The sequence below is a fragment of the Vigna unguiculata genome, chromosome 3 (assembly GCF_004118075.2).
Source record: "Vigna unguiculata cultivar IT97K-499-35 chromosome 3, ASM411807v1, whole genome shotgun sequence".
Taxonomy (NCBI): domain Eukaryota; kingdom Viridiplantae; phylum Streptophyta; class Magnoliopsida; order Fabales; family Fabaceae; genus Vigna; species Vigna unguiculata.
Genome location: NC_040281.1, coordinates 12,624,673 through 12,651,665, shown reverse-complemented (window position 1 = coordinate 12,651,665; position 26,993 = coordinate 12,624,673). Strand labels below are relative to the sequence as shown.

Below are 26,993 nucleotides of genomic sequence, written 5' to 3'. Positions count from 1 at the left end.
CCACTCTCTTCTCCTTTTTCATCATCTCTATTTACTTTTCTCTCTTCTAACACCTTTCCACTCCTTGTAGTAATAGCTTTAACATGCTCTTTTGGGTTAACTTCAGTGTTAGCCGCAAAATTTGTATCGGATTTCTCCTCCATCCTCTTAGCTATTTGCCCCATTTGCACCTCCAAGTTACGGATAGCAGCTTCGGTGCTCTTGTGGTTGGATATTGACACTTGCATAAATTGATTGAGTGTGTCCTCAATCTTTGAAGTTCTATCTGCCAAAGAGGGATGTTGCTGAAATTGTTGAGGTGGTGGTCTATTCGAGGGTCCTGCTTGTCCCATGTTTGGGTGAGGCCTCCAACCTTGGTTGTAATTACCTTGGCGACTTGTATTACCCATGTAATTAACCTCTTCTTGAGATGTGTTTTGCATGGCACACTTCCCATTGGGATGATCCCCACCACACAACTCACAATTTTGCAACTGTTGTTGGTGTTGAGCTTGAGAAACATTTCGGAGATCTTGCGGAAGTTGAGAGAGCTTCTTCATGAGAGCTTCAAGCTGTTGTGTCATGATTTTGTTTTGTGCCAGTAGAGCGTCATGAGACTGAAGTTGTAGAACACCCTTCTGTTGAGATTGAGCTCTCTCATTGTGCACTTCATTGTCATTGGAGGCCATATTTTCAATCAATTCTCGTGCTTCAGTAGGTGTCTTCCACTTAATACTTCCTCCCGCTGATGCATCCAACATTAACTTTGAGTGAGATTTCAGCCCTGCCAAGAAAAGTGTAAGTTGTGTGGGCTCATCAAACCCATGAATGGGAGTTTTTCTGAGCAATCCCTTGAACCTGTCCCATGCTTGCCCCAAGGACTCATCCACGTCTTGCTGGAAAGCAGAGATTTCTTGTTTGCCTTTGTTAATCTTGGATTGAGGGAAATACTTGCCCAAGAATTTGGAAACCACATCCTCCCAGCTAGTGAGACTGTTTTCGGGGAAAGAATTTAGCCAAACCTTGGCATTTCCCGCCAACGAGAAAGGGAATAAACTCAAGCGAATGGCTTCATCAGGCACTTGATGGATTTTTACTGTATTACATATCTCTAAGAAGGTGGCCAAATGCGTGTATGGATTCTCATTAGCCAATCCATTAAACTGATTACTTTGCACCAAGTGGATTAGAGCTGGCTTCATCTCCATATTTGTAGCATTCACCGTTGGTCGAGCAATACTGTTGAAATTAATGGTCCCTGTGAATGCAGCATAATCTTCCAACGTGCGTCTTCTTTCACCTCTAGCATCATCATGCGGATTTTCTGCCATGTCTTCCTCTTCTTGATCAGATGAAGAAATGAGAGTTGGATCAGAAATAACAGTTGCTTCTCTAGCTTCCCTGCTTTGCCTTCTTCTTCTACTATTGTTTCTTCGAGCCGTTCTTTCAATTTCAGGATCAAAGAGCAAATTATCAGCTCTAGTTCTACTTCTCATGCAAAACAAGAAACACTAGAAAAGAGAAGTTACGCAAAAGGGTAAGTATATACAATTGGACTATATACAATCAAAAGTGTAAAAGGCAATAAATTAATGAATGAAATGAATAAGCCTAAATCGGTAAATAGCACACAATTTGCCTAAACAACAAACAATTCCCCGGCAACGGCGCCAAAAACTTGTTATGACTTTGGCAAGTGTACCAAGTCGTGCAAGTAATAAAAATGGTAAGTCCAAGTATCGTTTTCCCACGGAAATTGCGTTTGTTTAGTTAACTAGGTGTACTTACTAATTTAAGCGTTGAATGTAACCATTGATTAATTCGAAACAAGTGAAAACATAAGGATTTCTAAACTTTAAAGTGATAAAATACCAAGGCAAAGACTCATTGGGGTTGGAATTCATGACCAAAACTCTAAGCAAGCACCTCACAATATAAATCTCTCATCTACTCAAGCATTGACATCAAAGGTATTCAATCCCTAATCCCTTAGGGGTATGTTTTGAACTTTTATGTAAAAATTACTAATCCCTTAGAGGTTTAAACACAAAAGACACATTAAAAACGATGTCTAGAATGACCAAAAGCTTTGGTCTATGTCTAGAACCAAATCTTTAGGTTGTTCTATCCATGTCTAGGGTTCCAAAACACTTTCCAATGACTAGATACCACCCAAAACGCATAGATATTCCATCATGCACGAAAATAATTTAGATAGAACACAAAAACAGTGAAAGAGATTCTATTGCATAGATGAAACTATAACGAGTTTAGGTACATTACATCCAACCCCAATGAGATGGAGTTTAGCTACTCCTATACATCTAGAGCACAAATGGAGTTGAAATGGTAGAATGGATGAAGAAAGATTGATCCTTTAAGCTCCAGAAATGTCTCTGCCTTCGTTTTGAGTTCCAGCAGTGTTCCTCCCACCAAAAACCGTCTTTCTGTTCGAGTCTCGACACTTTTAATGTTTGAGCAAAAAGATAAACTCGCTGGGCCAACATTCATTCTCGCTGGGCTAGAGAGCCTTCCTCGCTGGGCTAGTGAGTCTGGTTCGCTGGGCTAGTGAGTCTGGTTAGCTGGGCGAGTACATCCAGCTAGCTGGGCTAATGGCTCCAGGCAGCAACTAGTGAATTTTTCTCCAATCTTCCATTCTTTTCTACAAAAGTCCACAAACATCAAAGTAAACATGTTTTTGAAATAAATAACAAAATCCTAAATTCTTTCATGAGATTAACACAAAAATACATGAATAAAAGACAATTAAGAGGTTCTAAGAAGTGTAAACAATAGGTAATTATCACACTTATCAATTATTCAATGACCTTAGGCTATACAGTGGATATGTTTGAGGAGCAATAACATTGACCCATTTATATAACAACTTATAGGTGCTAGCTATATATAAACAAAGCAAAAGCTTGCATGTTATGTCATGTTATATGCGAGTGATTCTATCATTGATAATGTTTACAATGGTTTCATGTTATGAAATTATACATATTATGATTCACTGGTCAGTACATGATACAAACTTCCCTAATAATGATTTCAAAATTTTGACTATGAATTATGATGAGGATGTTCCTAATACTTGTAAATATGTTCTTAGCTAGTTGGAACTAATCAAATTCTAACTAGATGGTTTGACTCTAATGATGATTAAATAAAGGTTGTATAAGGATCATGACACAAACAAGTCACTTAAGTATATCAAATCCATGTATCATGCAAATGGACAAGGATAATTAAACTCAAGTGATATCTCTCTCGCCTAGCCAAAATTTGGATGTTTGAGACAACAAAATTTACCACAAGAACACCATGTCGTGCAAAGTTCTTTAAGTTATTGTATATAATGAATTCAATGTTTATAAAATAATATCTTATCTTATATTATATGTTATAATTGTATGTAATGAAATAAGTAACTAGCCAAGAAGGGGGGATTGAATTGGCCTTCTTGAAAATGTTAGTTCCTTTAAACTTATAAAAACACTTTTAATTAAATCAGAATGACCAAAAACTCAATGTACAATTACTACTTAAACATGCATTTTTAATCAATTGAAAACAGAATTAACAGGTTGATTTCACTAAACAGATAGTCAACTAGACATATCCGTATTTTTCAACAAATTAAAACATAGAAACAACCAATTGAAATATTGGGAAACTATGCAGAAAAATAAAATTGATGATGAACTCAGAAACAGTTCTAGCAACTCATCAAGATTGATTCGAATTAGTAATATAAACAAAGTTTCAACTTCAAATTATATAGAATCACACAAATACCATACAAAGATTGTTATAAACAGATTTCTTGAAACTTTTTATCAAAAAACAAACAAAGAGAGAGAGAGAGAGATCAAACATTTGTACACATAATTTTATATTGGTTCACTTAAAACTGAGTTACATCTAGTTAGTCAAGACAACCTTAGCCTTACTTTGCACTATTTCAAAATATTTACATAATCTACTAAGATTACACTTTTGAAATATACAAAACAACACCAAGACTCTTGAATCTCGCAAGAATCTCAACAAAGCACAACAAGACTCACAATTGCAGACCTGTAATCCCACCAAGCAACACCCAAAAACTTGAGAAACATCAAACCTAGATAACTCTCCCTAGCCAACGAAATATAGTCTCTACACCAAGGAAAAATGCTCTAAGAAATCAAAGATCAATACACAAATAGTCGCAGATTTGTATAGTCCAGTGACAGAGAGAGTTCTCCAAAAGTTCACACTAATTTTGCACTTAAAATTGTCAATTGTTACAAGTCTCTCTTAAAAACCAAACTTTATAGGTTGTCTTTTAGCATATTCAACATGTTGATTTATTTGTTCAATCTATTGATTTCACTTGACTTAAGTGAAATCAATTGATTGAAAGTTAATTCAACTGATTGAATATGTTAATAACAGAACTATATTAGCTAGTAATTTAATATATTAAAAACTCATTTAACAGACTAAGACTGCAATCAAATGCAAGACACCTATTCTATGTCAAATTGTCTTCACATTAAGCTCCAATCTTCAAGCTTCAAGATGCCTACATAAGAAAACCTCATGTTGGAAATAAAATACTTTTTTGTCCCAATTTTCATCAAGTTTTGTCAAATCAGTCATAATTTTGTTTTTGTGCTCAAATAGGTTCTAATTTTCGTCAATTTTGTTCAATTAGGTTTTTTTTCTAACACAGTTTAAATCTTTAACGGTCATGAACAATAACTGCCACGTGTCCCTTCATGATTTTTTTTTTAATTTTTTTAAAGGTCCACATGTCAATCTAGTAGCGTGTCACGTGTCAGAGTCAATGTTTTATATTCAATTTGTTCATCGTATTCGTGATTTTTATTCAATTTAGTCCCAGTATTTGTTAACATAAACCAATTTTTTTTCTCTCCAAATTGAAACCAAATTTAATTTTTATATTAAAATTCACATTTTTAAATAAATATTTTTATATAATATATTAAAATTCACATTATTATAATTTTTATATAAATTAAATTTGGTCTCATCTCCGATAGGAACAAAATTGGTCAATTTAAACCAAAATTAAGACTAAATTGAACAAAAATAACAAATATAGAAATCAAATTCAATATAAAACATTGACTCTAACACGTGACACGTTGCTGGATTGATACGTGAACATTTAAAAAAATTCAAAAAAACCATGAAATGACACATGGCAGTCACTATTTATGGCCGTTAATAATTTAAACGATATTAGCAAAAAAAGACCTATTGAATAAAATTGAACAAAATTATGACCTATTTGAGTACAAAAACAAAATTATGAATGATTTGACAAAACTTAACAAAAATTGGGACAAAAAGGTATTTTAACCTAATTTTGACTAGTTTATGTAATAATCGAAAACAAATAAATTTAAAATTTGAAAACAATTTTAAGTAAAGTTAAATGTGAAACACAAATTTAAATAAACTTAGTTTTGTTAAAAATATATAATAAAAATATCAATTTGAATAAAAATATCAAATTTAATAAAAATATTTATATAACATTTATATAAAAATTAATTTTGGTTTCAATTTAGATAAGGACGAAATTATACAATTTTTACAAAAATTAGAAATAAATTGAGTCAAAAATTAAAATACAGGAACCAAATTGAAAATGAAGAAATGACACCTGGCATAATAGTGACACGTGACATTGTCATTGCCACATCACTCTATCACTGCCACGTGACATGATATCAGCTTGACACATGACAAATTTTTTATTTTTTCAAAAAATTCAAAAACAAAAAAAATTCAAAAGAACTTTCAAAAAAATTCATAAAATGTAGAAATTGACACGTGGCACCCTTTAACACTGTTACTGCATCACTAACCATAATGACTTGATTGCATCAAATTTCTCAAAATATAGACCAAATTGAAATAAAACAAATAAAGGGTTTAAATCAATATTTTGATAAAAAATAAGGAAAAAAAACGTAATTTAACCTATATTATATTTTGGACCAAAGTAATATATGTTAAATGCATCGTTTTCTTGTTATGTACATATAGTGCACTTATTGTTTCTAACTAAACTTACAATGTTTTTCAATAGTTACATCCCAAGTGATAAACAATACGTGACCATTTAAAAAATATTTAATTAATTCCTTATAATTTTTTACATCTATAAATACTAAAAGTTTTCAAATACAAGTTGATTATACATTAGTGAAAAACTCCAATTTTTCAATATGAGTATAATTACTTTTTTTTTCTTCTTGATAAGGCATTTGATATATGAATTATTGGTGATACAATCATTATTTGAAAAAAAACTTTCTTTTTTTATTTTTTACAAAATCATCGTCATATGTATAAAATCAACAACAATTTCAAATAAGATTATAACTTAAATATGTTTGTAGTTCTTTGGACATAAAATTAAAGTTTATTTGTTTTAAATTTCGATATAATTTGGTTTTCAAATTTTAAAAATGAATAGATATAATTATTCTAATCTAACTATTGAAAATTTTAACTTGTTAAACAACGTAGATTAATGTTTGTATTATTTATATTATTTGACATGTTCTAATTCAAATGTGATCCCAAAACATCGTTTAACACGAAAAATAATGTTAACATTATTAGTTTAAAAAAATATTTATTATTTTTAAGTTTAAGAACCTAAATATACTAAAATTTTGAATAAAATTTCAATTTCACATAAATTTAAAGATTAAAACATATTTAATCATAAAATTATTATAGTTGATTCATGTATTATAATATATATATATATATATATATATATATATATATATATATATATATATATATATAATTATTTTGCAAATTACTGTAAAAATCAGATTATGGTTATCGGGTTAGAAGAGGGATATAACGATAATTAATACATTTTCTTATTTTTTTTTACTGTTATTCTTCTCAATTAAACATATGTGTATAAGAAACAATCAATTAAATTCAATAATATCGTTTAAAAACACATATCAGTTAGAATAAATAAATAGCAAAATTAACTATATCAAACCAAATTCTAAATAAGTATTTCAAATCTTAAAAATTTTAAAATATGAAAACTGTAAATACTCAAACTAAAAGACAGTTTAAATATTCTGATGTAAACTATTTTAATATATTTTATAAATGATAAAATAAGTTATCCATACTAATTTATCATAATCAATAAATTCGAAATCAACACAATTATATCTTCATGATATACTGCAATATATTATAATTTAAAATTAATTTATAAATTAAAATTATTTATTTTATGACAAATTAGTTAAATATAATTGTTTACTTTTAATATCAACTCATATAATGATAAGAATAGTATGAACTTTAGATGGAAAATTCTGACATGTAGGCACAAAAGTAGAAATTTTCTCTTGTTAAATACTTGTTTAATACCTACATTTATATAATCTATCCTGGTCTTGATACTATTAAAATTTTTAAACTAGTATCAATTTGTTCCTCGTTGACACATTCAACGTGATAACAAGACCAGACATAAGAAATAAAATGAAACCAATTTAAAAAATTAAATGACGTATACAAATCAGACATTAGAAATAAAATGAAACTAATTTAAAAAATTAAAAGACGTAATTGAATTTTGTACTAGCATACGGATTAAATTAAATCAATCATATAAATATAAGAAAAAAAAGTAGTTTAACCAAACAAAATTCCGTTATATAAAAGTAAAAGTAAAGCTGTAAAAAACAGGACTAAAGTAAAAAATGAATGGTGTTCAAATTTATAATTGAGAATTCAAATAAATATAAATAAAATTAAATAAAGCCCATAAATTACAGAAAAGAACAATCCGGTGATCCTATATATTCCCGAAGAGTTCTATTTAATTTTTTCCTTTTCTTTGCTATGCTCAAAAGCCTTCTACACTAAAACCCACCCAAAACCCACTATTGTAATCACCTTTGAACACTCCATTTCTCTGCTTGATCATGTCCCAATCACTGAAGCTAATCAGGGAACATGCCTCCAACCCCAAATTCTGGTTGATAATCGGAGTAGGAGTTGCCGGAATAGCGGTTCTGGTGGAGACACGGCGTAGAACACGGCGGAATAAAACACTCAAAAAAGACTTTGGTGCTTTTGTTGAGCGCTTTGAGATACTTCCCTTTCCTCAGCTTCCTCCTCCTGCTGCCAAACAATCGCTCTCTGCTCTAACGTTTGCCATAAACGAAACGTTCGTCTTTTTCAACCTCCCCCAATTTTTTTTTTTTTTTTTTTTTTTTGAGTTTTGCTTCAGTTTGATTATCCGCCGAATGAGGTTTAGGGTCAAAGAAAGTATTTGCTTAAATGTTTGAGGTTTGGCATATGATATTTGGCGAATACTTTCTAAAATTTGTTGAAATTTACATAATTTCGAGTGAAACTTATTTGATATGAAGTATCTATTACCGAATTTTGTAATTTCTGATAAAATTTCAGTCAATAATAGATAGAGTATTTAAGGAGTGTAAGATAATATCATTTGTTGTGATATTGTGGTTAATGATTTAAGTGATTTTTTGGGCTGTTTGGATTTGTTGGGGTTGGCAGATTTGATGTTAAAGGCTATGTGACGGGGTTTGGAAATCCTACGTGGAAGAGTACACACAAGGCAGCGGAGAAGACTGCGGTTGTGGTGACTGCTCTGCTCAAGAGTGGGGCCACTTGTGTTGGCAAGACTGTTGTGGATGAATTCTCTTTTGGGTGATGAGTCCTTTAGAAGTCCTTTAGCTTCGTGTAGTCAACCGAAACAATTTGATGTACTTAAGCCATTGTTATGTCAGGATTTCTGGTGAGAACAAGTATTATGGAACTCCAACTAATCCTCGAATGCCATCATGTACACCAGGAGGGTCTTCTTGTGGTTCAGCAGTGGCAGTTGCTGCAGGGCTTGTGGACTTTGCCGTTGGTAAGTTTATGTTGTTACCCATAATAACTTGAAATTCTATTTTTATGCGTAATAGTACTTTTAAATTTTTTAGTCATTTGTGAGTATGTCATTTTCAATCTAGCAATCCTCTCTTTGTCTTGCTTTGGTGATTCTGATGCAATAGTGTCTTATGAATGTATCCTATTAAGTTATAAAAAAACCAACCAAGCCTTTAGCCATTAGGTGTGTATGCAACACCACAATATTCTATCATAACTCATGTTGATAAAAAACTTTCTTTATCGACCCTCTAAAATATTCTTAACAGTTTTTTTCCTAGCTTTTTATGAGTTTTTCTAGCTCTAGCGATTAGGCTACCTGAAGTCTGATTTACTTTCCTTAATGGGGCTTCTACAGCTTGTCCACATGTGTCCAAACTCCAAACTAGCTAAGGTAGTTTCTATCGTCTTTTCTATGTTAGGTGCTACCTTGACATTTTCTCCAATGCATTTGTACCAAACCTTATCTTGTCTGGTGGTATGTCCACTCCTCCTAGTCAACATTCTCATCTTTGCTACATAGAGTTTATTCTCTTTTCAAGGTTTTAAACTCGTGAGTCTACTTACACTTGTGGGAACTCGATAGACTCTCGTAAGAGTCTTCTTCATGAGGAAAAAATGTAATACCTATATAGATGTTAAAATTTCAGCAACTGGATAGTAACAGAAAAAAAAAATAGCAAATAAAACTCTAAAGTCCAAACAACAACCTTGTCCCAACATAGATGTTTTGTGGCATTGAAAGCGTGGGACGAGAATTCCCCAAATACATATAAGAACAAAACATGAAAGGAAGAAATATCTCCAACATAGGAGGCCAAACAAATTGTTGGTATCGCGCAGTGGAATGTTTAGCGTTTGGACAAAAACCAAGAGGGGATGAATTGGTTTTTAATATTAAAATTAATACTTTAAAATTTTTCTAAAAATTTACCAATTAATTTAATATTAGTTCCTTTAAATGCAACAGTAGATACAATAAAGAGATAGGGAAGAAGATTTAATACACGTATTTATATTGGTTCAGATCAAAAGATCCTACATCCAGTTGTTAATCTCTTTAAACAAAGAGATTAACTCAATCACTAAAAATATCAGATTACAATCAGATAACAAAAGAATAAGGAAAAGAAAACACCACCTCTCTTGAAGACACAAGAGATGAACAACCTTTCTCTGAATCACATGGAGAACTTCACCTAACTTTCCTAACAACAGCAACAACACTCAATCTCCTAGAAACCCTCTTAGGAAAAGTTATAGCTCTACTCACACTAGGTTTTTCAAAGCTCTTTTAAGAACACTCAGAGAATTTTCTTTGCAGTCACAACACTAGCACTCTAGCTTCTAAAAAAGGTGACTTCGAAGTAGCACTACAGTTTCCTTAAATAGAGGTTTCAAAAATTAGGTCAAAAACTGAGAAGTCATGTTCAAACTGCAAGGGATAATCGATCATCACTAGTGATGATCGATTATTCCAGTGCATTTTCTAAAAACAAAATTTTGAGCAAATAATCGATTATCTGAGCTAATAATCGATTATTCCATGTGTTTTTGAAAAATGAACTCAGCTTAGGATAATCGATTATCCTCACATTGGTTTTTACAGAAATATAAGAATTACGATTTTGCTGTTGATTCTAAACTATTCTAAGTACTTTCAAAACAGTTTACAAGATAACTTTAAACATAAAACACTTGTCTTCATATTGTCTTCCAGGTGGCTTTTACGTTTCTTTATCATCATCAAAATTTTGTTTCAACATTTAACTTGTCTTTTGTTTTTGCCAACAATCTCCCCCTTTTTGATGATGATCAAAACAATATATTTAAAGTATCTTACGAGTAGATTTGTTAGTATCACTGTTTATTTAAACTTTTTTTCCCCTGTTTTGATCATTTGAAAAAATTTTAAGAGAAAAACTCCCCCTCAATTAGACAAGTATAGAGAAATAAATTGCACTTTTATTTAAAAGCAAACAATTTACAATATAATGCAAAACAATAACAAAGATACAATCACCTAAAATTCTAGACTCATGTCATCTTCTTCATCATTACTGTTAAACCTATTTTCTAGATTAGAGATCCTAGAATCAAGTCCTCTAATTAATCCAGTGACCTCCTCATGTCATGCATTTGAGAGAAAAAAAAAATTCTTTAAGTCTCTGGTTTAAGTTTAATATATTATCCTATAAAGAAGAGGATGAGCCACCAACCCAATAGAAGAACCAATATTGGTGTTAACAGGTGGACAAGAGCAGTGGGAGGATTTTCTTCCTCTTCATTTTCAGAAGGTGGCATGTCATCCTTGTGAATATAAGTGTTCCCAAAAGGAATAAACTTCATTTGTTTCAATGAGTTTTCTGCAATTTTGTTGGCATCAGTGGTTTGATGAGATTGTTCATGAGATATGTTGACGCCCTTGTACTCAGAGATGCGAGAGATAAGCAGAGAATAAGGGAGTGGATATTGAGGGAGCCTTTTTGCTTTGAGCATTGTGTTAAGGATATGATACTTGGCCAATGGATAGGAATATGATTGAGCAAGGTGTAGATTATCATGAGATCAACTTCACTGCACTGGGCATGATTTGTTGCACGGAGACATAAAATCCAGACAATAAGATAATGAAGAAGGAGCTTATCTATTTTTAGAGGACCTGCTAGCAATTGTCTGCCTATTTCTTGATCAGGTTTTCTTAGGAAAGACCTATAGGCAAAAATTCTGTTAAACCCTTCAATACCTGCAGTTATGATTGGCGAGGTGCCATCATGAATTGGAAATTGAGCAACATTTACCCAGATATCATCATCTAGATTGATATCTACTCCTTTCACCTTGGTAAATCCCACTCCATCTCTGAACTTGTAATTGTAATAGAAGGCGCATACTAAGTCAGGATAATAGGTACCTTGCATTTCTGTAAAGAATTTCACTCGTTGTTTAGCAAGACTGGAATTGTAAATCGACGGTTGACAAACCATTGGAATTTGATGAATTTGGGAGTGATGAGAGGCTTGTCTTTCCATATAGTGATAAATTCGGATCTCCTTTCTTCATCTGAGATCCATCCTTCAATGGAGGCAGTGCGGGATGCAGTTGGAGGTTGAGTGGCACAAGATGCAGTTCTTCTGCGGGTAGGAATATTCCTGCGAGATGCTTCAACCATCAACAATGTTGAGGAGAAGGGAGGCTTGAAGGTTTTTGAGAAACTATAGGGTTCTTAAGTTTTTGAGGTGTGAAAAGGGGTTAACAGTGACCAAAATGGCTTGAATTTATAGGGGAAGTTCTTCAATGGCCAGATACACGAATTTTAATGCCAATCTAGCCGTTACAACGGGTAGTTTTTGAAATATTTTGGTCCAACAACCTGTGATAATCGATTATCTGAAAGTGATAATCGATTATTGTTTCAAAACTTGGATCCTGAGAGACTGATAATCGAATCTTAAGTGATAATCGATTATTCCAGAAGGTTTTGACATTTTGGTTCAGATGTTGTGATAATCGATTATTGTGTACAATAATCGATTATTCCAGAAAGTTTTGGAATTTTTTTAAAGAAGGTTGATAATCGATTACTGTACATGATAATAGATTATTGACGCGCTGATTTTCGAATTTTGAGAGAAATTTAGTTTTTGCAATTTTAAGATACCTCTAGTATGCTCAAGTCTCTTCTTAGTTCATAAAACCTATCTTTAGCTAAAGGTTTGGTAAATATATTAGCTAATTGATGCTTGGTATCTACATATTCTATCACACAATTTCCTTTATTTAGATGATCCCTCAAAAAGTGATGTCTAAATTCTACGTGCTTTGTTCTAGAGTGCATTATGGGATTTTTGGTTAAGTTTATGGCACTCGTATTATCACACTTTAGAGGTATATGATTTAGATAGATATTGTAATCCTCTAATTGTTGTTTCATCCATAGGATTTGGGCACAACAATTGCCAGCAACAATGTATTCAGCCTTAGTGGTGGATAAAGCTACACACACTTGTTTCTTAGAGTGCCAAGAGACTAAGGAACATCCTTAAAGATGACAAGTACCACGAGTACTCTTTCTATCAATTTTACTTGCTAAATGTTGAAGCAAGATTTTGTTTGTGTTAAATCTTGCTTCAACATTTAGCAAGTAATCGATTATCACTTTCAGATGATCGATTATCTGGGCGTTGAAGAACTTCCCCTATAAATTCAAGCCATTTTGGTCACTGTTAACCCCTTTTCACACCTCAAAAACTTAAGAAGCCTATAGTTTCTCAAAAACCTTCAAGCCTCCCTTCTCCTCAACATTGCTGATGGCTGAAGCATCTCGAAGGAAGATTCCTACCCACAGAAGAACTACATCTCGTGCCACTTAACCTCCAATTGCATCCCGCACTACATCCATTGAAGGATGGATCTCAGATGAAGAAAGGAGATCCAAATTTATCACTCTATGGAAAGACAAGCCTCTCATCACTCCCAAATTCATCAAATACCAATGGTTTGTCAATCGTCAATTTACAATTCCTGTCTTACTTGTTGAACAAGGGGTGAAATTGTTTACAGAAATGCAATGTACCTACTATCCTGACTTAGTACACGCCTTCTATACAATTACAAGTTAGAGAAGGAGTGGGATTTACCAAGGTGAAAGGAGTAGATATCATTTTGGATGATGATATCTAGGAAAATGTTGCTCAATTTCCAATTCATGATGGTACCTCTCCAATCCTAACTGCAGGTATTGAAAGGTTTAACAAAATTTTTGCCTATAGGTCTTTCCTAAGAAAACCTGATCAAGAAATAGGCAGACAATTGCTAGCAGGTCCTCTAAAAATAGATAAGCCCCTTCTTCATTATCTCATTGTCTGGATTTTATGTCCCCGTGGAACAGATCATGGCCAGTGCAATGAAGCTGATCTCATGATAATCTACGCCTTGCTCAATTATATTCCTATCCACTGGCCAAGTATCATATCCTTAACACAATGCTCAAAGCAAAAAGGCTTCCTCAATATTCACTCCCTTATTCTCTGCTTATCTCTCGCATCTGTGAGTACAAGGGCGTCAACATATCTCATGAACAATCTCATCAAACCACTGATTTGCCAACAAAATTGCAGAAAACTCATTGAAACCAATGAAGTTTATTCCTTTTGGGAACACTTATATTCACAAGGATGACATGCCACCTTCTGAAAACGAAGAGGAAGAAAATCCCCCCACTGCTCCTGTCCATCCTGTTAACACCAATATTGGTTCTTCTAGTGGGGTTGGTGACTCATCCTCTTCTTTAGAGGATAATATATTATACTTAAACCAGAGACTTGAAGAATTTTTTTCTTCTCTCAACTGCCCGACATGAAGAGGTCACTAGATTAATTAGAGGATTTGATTCTAGGATATCTAATCTAGAAAATAGGTTTGATCGTAATGATGAAGAAGATGACATGAGTCTAGAATTTTAGGTGATTGTATATTTGCTATTGTTTTACCTTATATTGTAAATTGTTTGATCTTAAATAAAAGTGCAACTTATTTCTTTATACTTGTCTAATTGAGGGGGAGTTTTTCTCTTAAAATTTTTTCAAATGATCAAAACAGGGGAAAAAAAGTTTAAATAAACAGTGATACTAACAAATCTACTTGTAAGATTTCTGATACTTTAAACATTGTTTTGATCATCATCAAAAAGGGGGAGATTGTTGGCAAAAACAAAAGACAAGTTAAATGTTGAAGCAAGATTTTGATGATGATAAAGAAACTTAAAAGCCATCTGGAAGATAATATGAAGACAAGTTTTTTATGTTTAAAGTTGTCTTGCAAATTGTTTTGAAAGTACTTAGAATAGTTTAGAATCAACAACAAGATCGTAATTCTTATATTTCTGTAAAAACCAATGTGAGGATAATTGATTATCCTAAGCTGAGTTCATTTTTCAGAAACACACTGGAATAATCGATTATTAGCTCAGATAATCGATTATTTGCTCAAAATTTTGTTTTTAGAAAATGCACTGGAATAATCGATCATCACTAGTGATAATCGATTATCTCTTGCAGTTTGAACATGACTTCTCAGTTTTTGACCTAATTTTTTAAACCCCTATTTAAGGAAACTGCATGGTACTTCGAAGTCACCTTTTTGAGAAGCTAGAGTTCTAGTGCTGTGACTGCAAAGAAAGTTCTCTGAGTGTTCTTAACCGTGCTTTGAGAAACCTAGTGTGCGTAGAGCGATAACTTTTCCTAAGAGGGTTTCTAGAAGATTGAGTGCTGCTGCTTTTGCTAGGAAAGCTAGGTGAAGTTCTCTGTGTGATTTAGAGAAAGGTTATTCATCTCTTGTGTCTTCAAGAGAGGTGTTTTCTTTTCCCTATTCTTTTGTTATCTGTAATCTGATATTTTTAGTGATTGAACTAATCTCTTTGTTTAAAAGAGATTAACAACTGGACGTAGGATCTTTTGATCTGAACCAGTATAAAATTTTTTGTTAAATCTTCTTCCCTATTTCTTTATTGTATCTACTGTTGCATTTAAAGGAACTAATATTAAATTAATCAGTAAATTTTCAGAAAAATTTTAAAGTATTAATTTTAATATTAAAAACCAATTCACCCCCTCTTTATTTTTTTCCAAACGTTAAACATTCCGCTGCGCGATACCAAAAAAAACAGAGAACAAAAATGGGGAGCATGAAGAGCTTACCTCTTCGAGACATAGTGACCACATTGCAGAGGAGAAGGAATGATCTAGAGGCTCAAAATGCAGTCCCAACTTGAGCACTCAAAATTGCACGCAATTAGGAGTATAACATAATGCATTTGGTAAGTCACAGAGGAGAGTCAAGGTGCAGAGGAGGGAAAAATCAAAGCAAAGAAAAAAGAGGGAAGAATTCTTTTATCACAGTTCCTTTTGGAGCTCCAAATTCGCAACTAAATGATGTTCCCTGGTGTTGTATTGATAAAGACTATTTTACTCAAATGGACTCATTGGCTCAATAGTAAACTCATGAGTCAGCACTAGTCTACCTTGAAACTGAGTCATGCGATTTAACTAGCAGCCATCTCTAGACTCAAACTCATATGGGTTTGCAAGTTAACTCACAAGTTTGATAACCATGTTCTTTTTTTTTTTTTTTTTTTACTTTTTACTTTCAAACATTCTACTGCATTCAATATCACCAGTTTTGCAGCTGTGGTAAATTTTTCCTTTGAGCTAAAGTAGTTCTATTGTTTTGTCACATAACATATAAAGCATTCATCCATTTCATGTATGCTGCTTGAATCCTATAATTTATTTACATCTTCCTCTATTCTTAGTTTTCTATTTGTTGAACTCAAATACTAAAACTATAAGAGCTTGAGTTTTTTTTTTGGGTGTATTTCTTTGAATTCACTATTATTCTGTTAACTTGTTATATTAAATAAAATTAGTTTCTTCCCTATGTTTCTATCGTACTAAGTGCTAGTTTTGTAAAAGATAAACTTATATCACACAATGTTTCAAATGTTTGGAATTCATGCATTTTTAATTTGAACTTGCGAAGATTACCATTGTTTCTTCATTTGGTTAATGAGAGAACTATGGGATGATTCAATTTATATATTCATTATTTCTTCTTCTTAATGCTGGTTTATTTAATTAGGTTTATAGAGGTTTACAGTAATTTCTTTTTTTTATGCTGTAGTTTTCTCATGAAAAAACAATGCTAACCACACACATTATTTAAGGAGTGTCCTCATTCTAGTCTTGTTCCTTAAACCTATTATAGTTCTTATTCCACTAGTGAGTTGAGTAGGGGCTTGATGATGTTATGAAAATAAAGTTATTTTTTATGGTGATTATTAGGATGTGAGTTTAAGTATAACTTATCCTCACAAAATTGAGTTGTAATTGTATGAGGAGAATTATACCTCACTTACAAACTATAACCTAACTTTATCTCTAGCCGATGTGAGATCTCTAACACATCCTCTCACACTGAGGCATAGACATCTCTTGTGTGGGATTAGATATTCATGGTTTGTCCGATAGCGGGTGGTATGATAAGCGCAACTAACCTCACTAAGATAGGCCTTGATACCATGTTAGAAAGTGAGTTTAAGCCTAACTCATCTTCACAAAATTGGCTAATAAGATGAGGATTACACCCCACTTATAAATTATAATTTGACCTTATCTTTAGTTGATGTGGGATCTCCAACCATGATCCATAGCCTAATAGTTGCATAAGTTTTGTGATTCCAAGTCTTAGTTTGTTTATTGTGATGTTTTCATTATATTATTGCTGTATGGCATGCTAAGCATGATCTTTTTTATTTTATCCTGGATAGACTTAATTCGCACATGCAATTGTATTGAGGCCTTGAAAAATTATTACATGATTTTAAATAACTATATATTTAACATGGAAGACTATCGTATCTTGGCAGGTACTGATACTGTAGGATGTGTGAGGATTCCAGCAGCATTCTGTGGTATTTTTGGTTTTCGACCATCCCATGGGGCTGTATCCACCATTGGAGTTCTTCCAAATGCACAAAGCTTAGACACTATTGGTAAGATTCATAAGTTTTTTTTGTTGCCATGATTTAAATCAATACTTGACCATAAGTTATATGTATTAACACTTAAAATTTTGTTTCATTTTCCTCTTGTGGCTAACTTTAAGGAAATAGCATAGAGCAATTAGATTAAAGAATCAGACAATATATAGTTAGTAGTGCTTTGTAAAGTTGTACAATATAAAGAACAATTAAACATGTTAATGGTCTTGATTTGCATCCGGATGAAAATATGATTAATTTAGTAAGAAATCACCACATGATGAGGTGAATGTGATTTCATTTTTTAATACATTAGTCTATGCTATTTTACTTAGATTTTTTATTACTCTAATGTTTAATTGATTTGCAGGATGGTTTGCTTGTGATCCATCTATCCTACATCGTGTTGGACAAGTTTTACTTCAATTGAGTTCAGTGGAGACCAAAAGGTCCAGGCGAATCATATTTGCTGATGATCTTTTTCAGTTATCCACAATTCCTACACAGAGGACAATACATGTTATTGGTAAAGCTATTGAGAATATGTCTGGGTGTAAGTTTCTTGATCTTTGAAGACCACTTGTTCCTCCTTTCATATTAGTAATTAGTAAATTGATTATTAAAATATTAGTTTTCCATAAGAACAAAGTTTATCACTAGACTGAATCACAAAAGAAGAGAAAATTGTGGAAATCATGTTATGACGTGTTTTCGTCTACTTGGTTTTTCAGATCAGGATCCAAAGCATTTGAATCTCTGTCAGTACATTGAATCTAAGGTGCCCAGTCTAAGGCTTCATGAGCAATCAACACACCAGCAAAATGAAACATCTATACTGAAAACTCTCTCTTCTGTTATGCTTTTATTACAAGGGTATTCCTTTATAAGTTTTGAAATTTTTCGTTTGATTTATTATAGTATCTCACCTTGTGCTGTATGCTTTTCTATTAAAAATTTATTACAAAAGAGAAGGGAGTTGTATGAGCAAGCATTGGATGATTCTCTAAAAGAAGACATGGTATAATGAAACTCGCCAATCTAGGTAGCAGTAATTGGGAGTACACTGAAAAAAGGACGATCGAAACTCAAGAGATTATGTAAATTGTGTATAGTTCTTCATTCAATTTTAATGGTTCTTTGTTTAGAAACTCGAGAAATTTCAATGTTGAAAATATAATTGAAAAGTTGTCATCTCAAAAAGCTGTTAGAACATCCTACTTTTTTAGCTAGGATTTCATTCACTTGGTTGTTTTAAGGATCCTAAATTCCTATTCTCTTGCTAATATGAATATCGTTGTGTATATATGCCTTTTGGACAACATACTATGTATAGGCCATGCCAAGAATATTTTCTTAAACAATTTAATGTTGGGAAAGATAACAAAATAAAACTTCTTTATACAAAGGCAGTGGATAATTTATTATCCCTGGATTAATTTTCCCCCATGCTTTGTGTTATCACAATGAGACAAGAAAAGAATATCTTTTCTCCCACACAAGTGAGGTTCTCTTTCAAATCTCTCTGTTTTAGTTTGTACAAATATATATGAAACCAATAAAAGGATTTGGCTTTTATAGCCTAGGTACTAATGAGTGAGCCTTATATTAAGGGGAGCTTTTCTTCATTTCTGTACTATAGCTTTCCTTCAAACTCTCCCATATTTCCATTTTTTCTTATTTACTATTTATTAATTTCCTTAATTTTTATTTTTCACCAAAGAAGGAAACTCAACATATTTTTTATTTTCAATTTTTAATTGGCCATTGGTGAGGACTTGGTCATCATATATTAGTTGTTATCATTAGTATGAATTTTCTCAAGTTGCAATTGCTTGTATTCCAATATATCATGTATCCACTAATATATTGTACATTGATGTTTTTATCTGAGGTGAAACTTTGAATTTTTTACTATCATAATGCTCGATGTAATTTTATCGTTCATTCCATAACTCATGCAAGTTCTGTTATAGTTTTTGTGTATTCCAAAATGCTTAAGTCCTAAATCGCCTACTTAACTCTATTTCGGAGGGTTTATATACCTACACACTCCTGTACCTTCAAAGTGCAAAGTAAGAATTGTGGAATTAGTGTGCAAGAAGTTGAGGGATGAGATTGTGCCTCCTTCCCTTAGATTTCAAAGTGCAAAGTAAGAGTTGTGGAATTAGTGTGCAAGAAGTTGAGGCATGAGATTGCGGCCCCTTGGGCTTTTCGAGCATGTTTGCCAATTTCTCCCATGCGTGTGCTATAAGGAGGTTCTTGTCCTTTTTACCATTTGTTTTGTTTAACATTTTCTTTTTACCTTCATTAATATATATACTTATCCAGGTTTTTTGGTTTTTTACTATATGACCGATTAGTTCCCATGTTCTAGAGATACTTACCTCTCACAATTTCCTCATAACCATCGTGTCTTAACATCCATGTTCCCATGGATGTTACTTGTATCTTGTAATGTATCTTGTAATGTTACTTCGTGATTTATGTAATGTCACTCCTTTCATATTAGTTGGGAACGTGTGAACTTGATGGTCACGTTCAAGTACTTTACAAATTTGGGAGTCACCTCTTCCAAATCACACTTTCACTTACTCTTCTTCTCTAGTGTTGGGTTTTTTCACTTGTGCTCTTGCTAGTTTTGAGCCTCAACATACCACACGGGGAGATCCTGTTTTACCCTAGAGCTTGTGTAACATATTGTGGATAAGACTTTAAAGGACAGTGCTCAACAACATCTAAGGAGGATGTCTTGTTGGTGTTTTTAATCATATTTTATTACAATGTTATGGACTTGTGGCTGGCAATATGGACATCTAAACCAACTCTGCGTCCAAGAAGTGCCACGCAAACAAACTTTGCAAAACCTTTTCTTCGCTTTCAAAACTCCTGACAAAGGTAGTAATGTGTCTCTACTTTGTTAGACATGTATGGTGTTGCTTTCACTATTACCACATCAAAACCCGATGTTAGTTACACTAAGGATTGGTAACTTACAAATAAGGTATGTCATCATGTTTTGCTTAGCACACTGTAAAATGATCTGTTCAATGTGAACTTGTTAGAGGATGGAAGGTTTACATAAGAAAAAAATATAAGAGAAATAATTAGTGAGCGGTTGGGGGTTGTTAAGGGGTTAGTCTTCTGTTAGGAAGACTATATATAATGGGGGACTCCCCTGTTGCGGGGTATGTTATTCTTTCTAGTAGAGACTGGTGATAGGATTAGTGAATCTTGAGAGGAGAGAGTTTGCAATCCTAGAAAATGTATTGAATTCTACCTTCTAGAATTATCAATAACACGAGAACCAATCCTGGTTTTGTTTGTAAGAATCCCAAATTCATACTGTTCTGCTAATAAAGACGTATTAGAATTGTTCCTACAAGGAAGCAAAAGCTATTTGGAATTCTCTTATTACTGTGGTCAGACAAATCTATTATATGAAATTACTATTTTTGGCAGATGATCAAAGATAAAGACATCAAAATACAGATCGACGAATATAACAAATTACCTAATGAATTCGTTTTGGAATTGCTTATAGAAAAACTTCATCAGTCTTGAACCAATTACAAGCAACAACTGAAACACATACACATGTCCTTGACAAATCTTATCACTCATCATTATTGAAAACACCAATAGAAAGGAATGTGCTACTGCAAGGGCCAAGTTATTATCTCGCAAGGAAAATTTGGTAGAAGACAAATTAGCTCGATAAAAATTCTAATCACAAGAAGTAAAATAAACTTAAGTTTTGTCATCCTAGTGTATCTAACCCCACTTTCAAGAAGAAGGGAACTTGTTGTTATTCTGTGGAAAGCTTGGTCATTGTGTACCTTAGTGCAAGCATAGAGTCAAGAAGGACAATCCTCTTCATGCAAATTTAACTTAAGGGGAAGATACAATTGCTGTGGCCGTTTTTGAAGCAAATATTGTTACTAATGTGAGCATATGGATGGTAGTCCCGGAGGCCAGACACATTTGTGCAAACAAGAATGTGTTTACCTCCTACACTAGTGTGAGGGATGGAGAAGAACAAGTGTAGGATATTAAATCTCCTCTTTGTATTAGTTCTATTTTCTCAATAGAAATAAAACTTCTATGCAGTTTGAGAAATATACAGTTTCAGCTCAATGTCTTTCTCTTTCCTATAGTTTAACCGGCTTTAAATCTATTTTACATGTTTTGACTCCTTCTCAGGTATGAATTTAAGACCAATCATGAAGAATGGGTTAAATCACTCAAATTCAAGTTAGGTCGTGGTGTGTCTGATCATGTTATTGCAGCCATTAATACTGTATATGATAATATAAAAGCATTGTATAAAGTCAGGACTGAAATGCGAGGAGCTTTTCAAAGTCTATTAAAGGTAATAGTATTTTCCATACTCTTGTTTCTTTTATAGATTTTCTAAGGCGGTGAATTTTCATTTAAATTATTTTAAATTGTTGGATTATATTTGTGTCTGACTTGAAAATAGTTGAGCAAGTAATGTACTTTAATTCTTATAATGAAGTAGCTCAATGAATTTTTACATTTGCACTGTATGCTTGAATACTGCCCTATTATCTCCTGGTTTTGATTGTTCCCCAGGATGATGGAATACTAGTTATCCCTACTGTATCAGACAACCAATTAAAGCTTAATACAATGAAAGGTTTTTCTTCTGAGTTCCACGACAGAACATTTGCATTATCGAGCATTGCTAGTGTATCTGGATGTTGTCAGGTAATCTGACAACTTTTAGGTTCAGTGGTAATATTTTTTTGTCATTTCTTATTCATTATACTGTAATTTTCTGACTTATGTATAAGCTTTTACATTATGTGCAGGTTACAATTCCATTAGGATATCATGATGGTTGTTGTGTGTCTGTTTCATTCGTCTCTTTCCATGGAGCTGATAAATTTCTTTTGGATACAGTCTTGGATATTTATTCAACTCTTCGAGAACGAGTTAGTGTTGGTTCTGATTTGTTGTCATTACCTGATATTAGTGCCAACAGGGAAACTTCTGAACTTTTAAAAGAGAAGGTCAGATTTCACTAAGCAATTACTTTGGGTCAGATATTATTTCTCAAAAAGTTTGTTGGTTTATTTATTTGGTTAATCTCACGATTTGAAGTTCGATGCTGCCAAACATGTTGTTTGTTTTTAAGATTGAAATGCTTGAGTCTTTTGATAATCTTAGCAAGTGAGTTTTAGGTTCAACTCAACCTTATAAAATCGGTTTATAAGGTGAGATTCGTATTTACTTATATAATATCATTTTATCATTTTTCTAATTGAGGTGAGATTTCCAAAGCACTCTCACATACCAAAAATTGAACATCTCAAGTGTGGGATTAAATATTTGTAGGTGGTTTGACAGCAGGTGAACCAATAGACTAATAAATCTTGTTAGTACAGACTTTGATATCATCTTAGAAAGAGAGCAAGTGCCAACAACTATGAAGGCAACAATGACGACAATGGTCGTGGCTCATGAGTGTTGCGATGCCAACAATGGTGAAGTTTTCTGTAAGTGTTTCGATGGTTGTTGGGGACAACAATGATTGTTTTTTGTCAGCAACATCAAAGTCAGGAGGTGTTAGTAAATCTTGTTCATTTTTTATTTTGTGATGGGAACCATGTGGAACAAAAGGGTCAGGTGTTGCGCTTTAGTTTTTGGGTCAGGTTGGGTCCTTTTTAGCCTACAATAGGCTGTTGAATAATAGCTTCACAATATGGGAAGGACCAATGCGGCACATGATTCTGCATTTCAATGAGCATCATTGCTATCTTCAGTGATCCATACCTCCCCCGATCTGGCATTTGCATCAACTTGTGGCATTCTTCGGACTAGCAGGGTTGTGCGAGTTTACTTACAATTTGAACAATAAGTTTTAGACCTAACTTACAAAAAAACTTATAAGGTGAGATCCACACTCACTTATATATTATAATTTGATCATGTCTTTAGTTGATATGGGATCTCTAACGGATAAGATGTGAACAAAAGTTATTGATTTTGTATCTATTTCTAGTAGTTAGCAAATGCTAACTTAATGGGTCTATAGTATCAACTTATATTTTATTTTCTGAAGTAGTAAGCAAGAAGAGTTGGACACAATACCATTGACAGTATTGGTGTACTTGCCTTAGTGAAAACTCACTAGCTTTGCTTGGTTTAATTTAAAGATCAGTTCTGTCGAATTTGAACTTGAATGTTATGCCTAACTAATTTGTCCTGCCTTATATATTTTTGGCTTTTGGTTTGGACCATTTGTCAGCTAGCCTTGAGTTTCTCCAGCAGCCCATTCACTTATAGAACTGGATCTAACAGCTCTACAAGATCAAAACCGAATCTGTAAAAACTATTGTTCTAAAGGTATTTAGACCATTTGGAGTATGAAATGGAGTATGAAGTCCAAAACAGATCTTAAGGTCAGGTCTTTTATTTGGACTATGGTACATTAAAGAATTCAAATGATCAGCATAAAGCTCTTTGGCTTTGAAATGTTCGTAATGTGTGGTGTTTTCTTGGTACATGTCCCTCGCCTGTACTTGTATTGTTCTGATGCTGTTTCATTATTTTTCAATTATGGTTTATTGATTTTATCTTTTGTAATTATTTTCTTGTCAATAATTTTCTTCTTTGATAGCTAAAAAAGATAATTCATATCAGTTTGAAAAGGTCGTTTGGAAGCATATATATGTTTAATGTTAAAATAGAAGGCAATGGCACTTAGTAGTAGTTCTGATGATGCATAAAGCTTTTTGAATTGATATTTTTGTGATGTGTGGTATTTTCTTGGTACATGTTCCTCACCTGTACTTGCATTGCTCTGCTGCTGTTTTGTTATTTTTCAATTATAGTTTATTGGTTCATTCTTTTGTAATTATTTTCTCATCTTAACGATTTTCTTCTTTGATAGCTAAAAGAACTAGTTCAGATTAGTTTGAAAAGGTCGTTTGGAAACATATGTATGTTGAAAGTTAAAATTTGAAGACCATGGTACATAGTAGTTCTGAGTTGTTTATGTATTGAATCTGCCAATAGTGTATTGTGGAAAAGATTCAGAAGATTATTGACACAGGATAACTCTCGGAAGTGGTGATGATTGAAAATTTCTGATAATCAGTCTTTTGAGAGAACAATCTTTTATATTCTTTCAGGAAAGAAAATGAGAGAGAAGATTTTGAAATGTGATTGAAGAGAAAATGGAAGGAAAGAAAATTTTGATTTTTTCCCTAAAGGTCAATCTTTTTCTTCTACCAAATAAAAGTAATTAATCTTTTCATCTGTGTTTTCTCACACTGCTTTCTTTAATCTCTGTCCTAAAAGACCATAGAGATCGGTATTTGGGTGACTATACAAAAAAATTGTGTGATGGCTATCAATAGCAATTATTATCCACGAATCTTTTTTCACATAAGAAATCGATATATAACTATTGTTCATCCCAACCTGTGATGAGCAACTCAAATTTTATCTTGGCATCATATAACAAAATCATGCTTAGATTCATTTGCTTTAAGAGGAGATTGTGGTATAAAACTTGTATGGACAATTTTATATAAGGCACTCTAAAGACATAATTTTCAGGGAAATGCAGCATTCAAAGAAAAGCAGTGGAGTAAGGCACTCAGTTACTACACCGAGGCAATCAAATTGAATGGGACGAATTCAACGTACTATTGCAATCGAGCAGCTGCTCACTTAAAGTTAGGATGGTATGAGGTTTATCATGTTTGTCAATTGGTACAGTGATATTTTGCACCGTTTCTGTCGAATTTGGTATTTATCCTGTGAAATTGTGCAGCTTTCAGCACGCTGCAGAAGACTGCAGTAAGGCAATATTGCTTGATAAAATGGTGAGAAAATGGGCATGTGAATGTGATAAAGGCTATGATTTTTTTTTTCCGAAATATTATTTCATTTATTATAATTTTTAAACTTTAATAATCTCCAATCCTTGGAATGGAGTCATACCAAGTATCATACCCTCTAATATTTATTTTTAAAGTGCTGTTCACACCATCTTACCTAACAGATATCTGTCTTTTGCATAGAAACTCACCACAGGTGGTTGTTTTTGTGTACCTTGATAATGATTGATTTGGCAATGTTCAATTGTTTAATTCCTGTATTTTCTATCATTCCTTTACATTATGAAGCCAGCTGAATTTTTGCAAATGTTTACAAAATGAATATGTTTTGTTAAGAATAATGCATCTATGTCCATGCAGAATGTGAAAGCATATCTGAGACGTGGAGCTGCTAAAGAATCACTACTACGTTATGAAGAGGCACTTGAAGGCAAGTCTTGATTATTTTGTAAATGTATTTGGCTTCCACCTATTTTAATTCTATTAAAATCTTATGGTTGGATTCTTCCATTGGTGTATGGTTCATTGTCTTCCCAGTACTTTCATATATTTAACGCTGTTTCTCTTACTGTCTCATTTTTCTTTCTTGTTATGCAGATTTCAAGCATGCTCTTGTTCTTGAACCACAAAACAAGGATGCTAATCTAGCTGAGAAAAGACTTAGAAAACTGATGAGTTAAGACTTGGTGTGCTTTTTTCCCCTTGGCCTCACCCCTTCAGTATAATGTTAATAAGCCACCTTCGGGGTGAAGGAAATAGAATAGATTAGTCACTATTGATGAGGCGTCTTCATTTTTCTCATTTGGTGCATATCTTGCAAGAAATCTCATTCAACCCTTTTTGATTATGCTTACAATTTTGGATCTACATTAATGAGAATGGTGTAGTTGCCCCCTGTACATTTAAAGCGAATGGTGCAGCAGCTTATTTACTTTTCCTTTTAGGTGTTGCATTTTCTCATGAAGGAAAAGAACGAAGTAAGGTTTCTCATTCTCAGTAGTTTTTGTAACAGGAAAACCTACTTGGGGTGCTGTCGTTAAATAAATAATTTACCCCGGTTCCTCAACCAATGTGATTATCAAAATAATGTATTTCATATTTTTTAAAAGTTACCATCAACTTCTGATATATTTAATAAATGTTAATGCCTCTAAAGTTAAACGTTTCACGGTGCATTTCATAAGTTTGATTGTCAATGGGCAACGAATACCATTTTTGTATGATATAGATATGTTGGCGCATGATACAAACGTCCCAATACCTCTACAAGGCCCACAAGAGAGCATAAAAAACCTTATTGGATGAAGGATTTTGTTTAATTTAGTTCAAGTGATTACGTTCAATTATGTTAATTATGGTTTGAAAGTTCAAAATAACAAACAAATAGTTTTGTAATTCAGGACACATTTGGCCCATTGCAACCTTATTTAGGATTGTTTTTGTTATGAATGAAGGGAGAAAACGTTTTTACTAGTTATTTTCTTTCTTTTCTCTTACATCTTAGTGTTAGTTGTAGCTGTTATTTTCTTTCTTTTCTCTTACATCTTAGTGTTAGTTGTAGCTGTTTTCATTACTTTCTTTATGCCTTCCAAACCCCAATCTAAAGAAATAGCATGCCATTCAAG

At 32.9% G+C, this 26,993-nt stretch overlaps 1 protein-coding gene and 1 non-coding gene across 17 annotated transcripts; both read left to right on the top strand.

The window, feature by feature from the left end:
- Positions 1-798: 798 nt before the first annotated feature.
- On the top strand, positions 799-905 carry LOC114180045. The gene has a single exon (XR_003603621.1). It is a non-coding gene; the product is annotated as a small nucleolar RNA R71 (small nucleolar RNA).
- Positions 906-7,870: 6,965 nt separating this feature from the next.
- LOC114177700 (outer envelope protein 64, mitochondrial-like) lies at positions 7,871-26,480 on the top strand. 16 transcript variants are annotated; one of them, XR_003603173.1, is made up of 14 exons: positions 7,871-8,224; positions 8,581-8,733; positions 8,814-8,938; positions 17,384-17,509; positions 17,868-18,050; positions 18,229-18,370; positions 21,698-21,866; positions 22,091-22,225; positions 22,330-22,530; positions 22,906-23,016; positions 23,141-23,922; positions 25,085-25,212; positions 25,302-25,353; positions 25,729-25,795. XR_003603173.1 is itself a non-coding variant. In XM_028063175.1 (13 exons), the coding sequence occupies exons 1-13, from the start codon at positions 7,980-7,982 to the stop codon at positions 26,046-26,048; spliced, it is 1,812 nt and encodes a 603-aa protein (XP_027918976.1). In that variant the 5' UTR covers positions 7,872-7,979; the 3' UTR covers positions 26,049-26,480. The 16 variants fall into 16 exon arrangements, 2 of the variants coding, with proteins under 2 accessions (XP_027918977.1, XP_027918976.1); XR_003603171.1 differs by lacking the exons at positions 22,906-23,016; positions 23,141-23,922 and adding an exon at positions 25,966-26,480 and having other exon boundaries at positions 25,095-25,212; positions 25,729-25,798; XR_003603166.1 differs by lacking the exon at positions 22,906-23,016 and having other exon boundaries at positions 23,769-23,922.
- Positions 26,481-26,993: the final 513 nt, after the last annotated feature.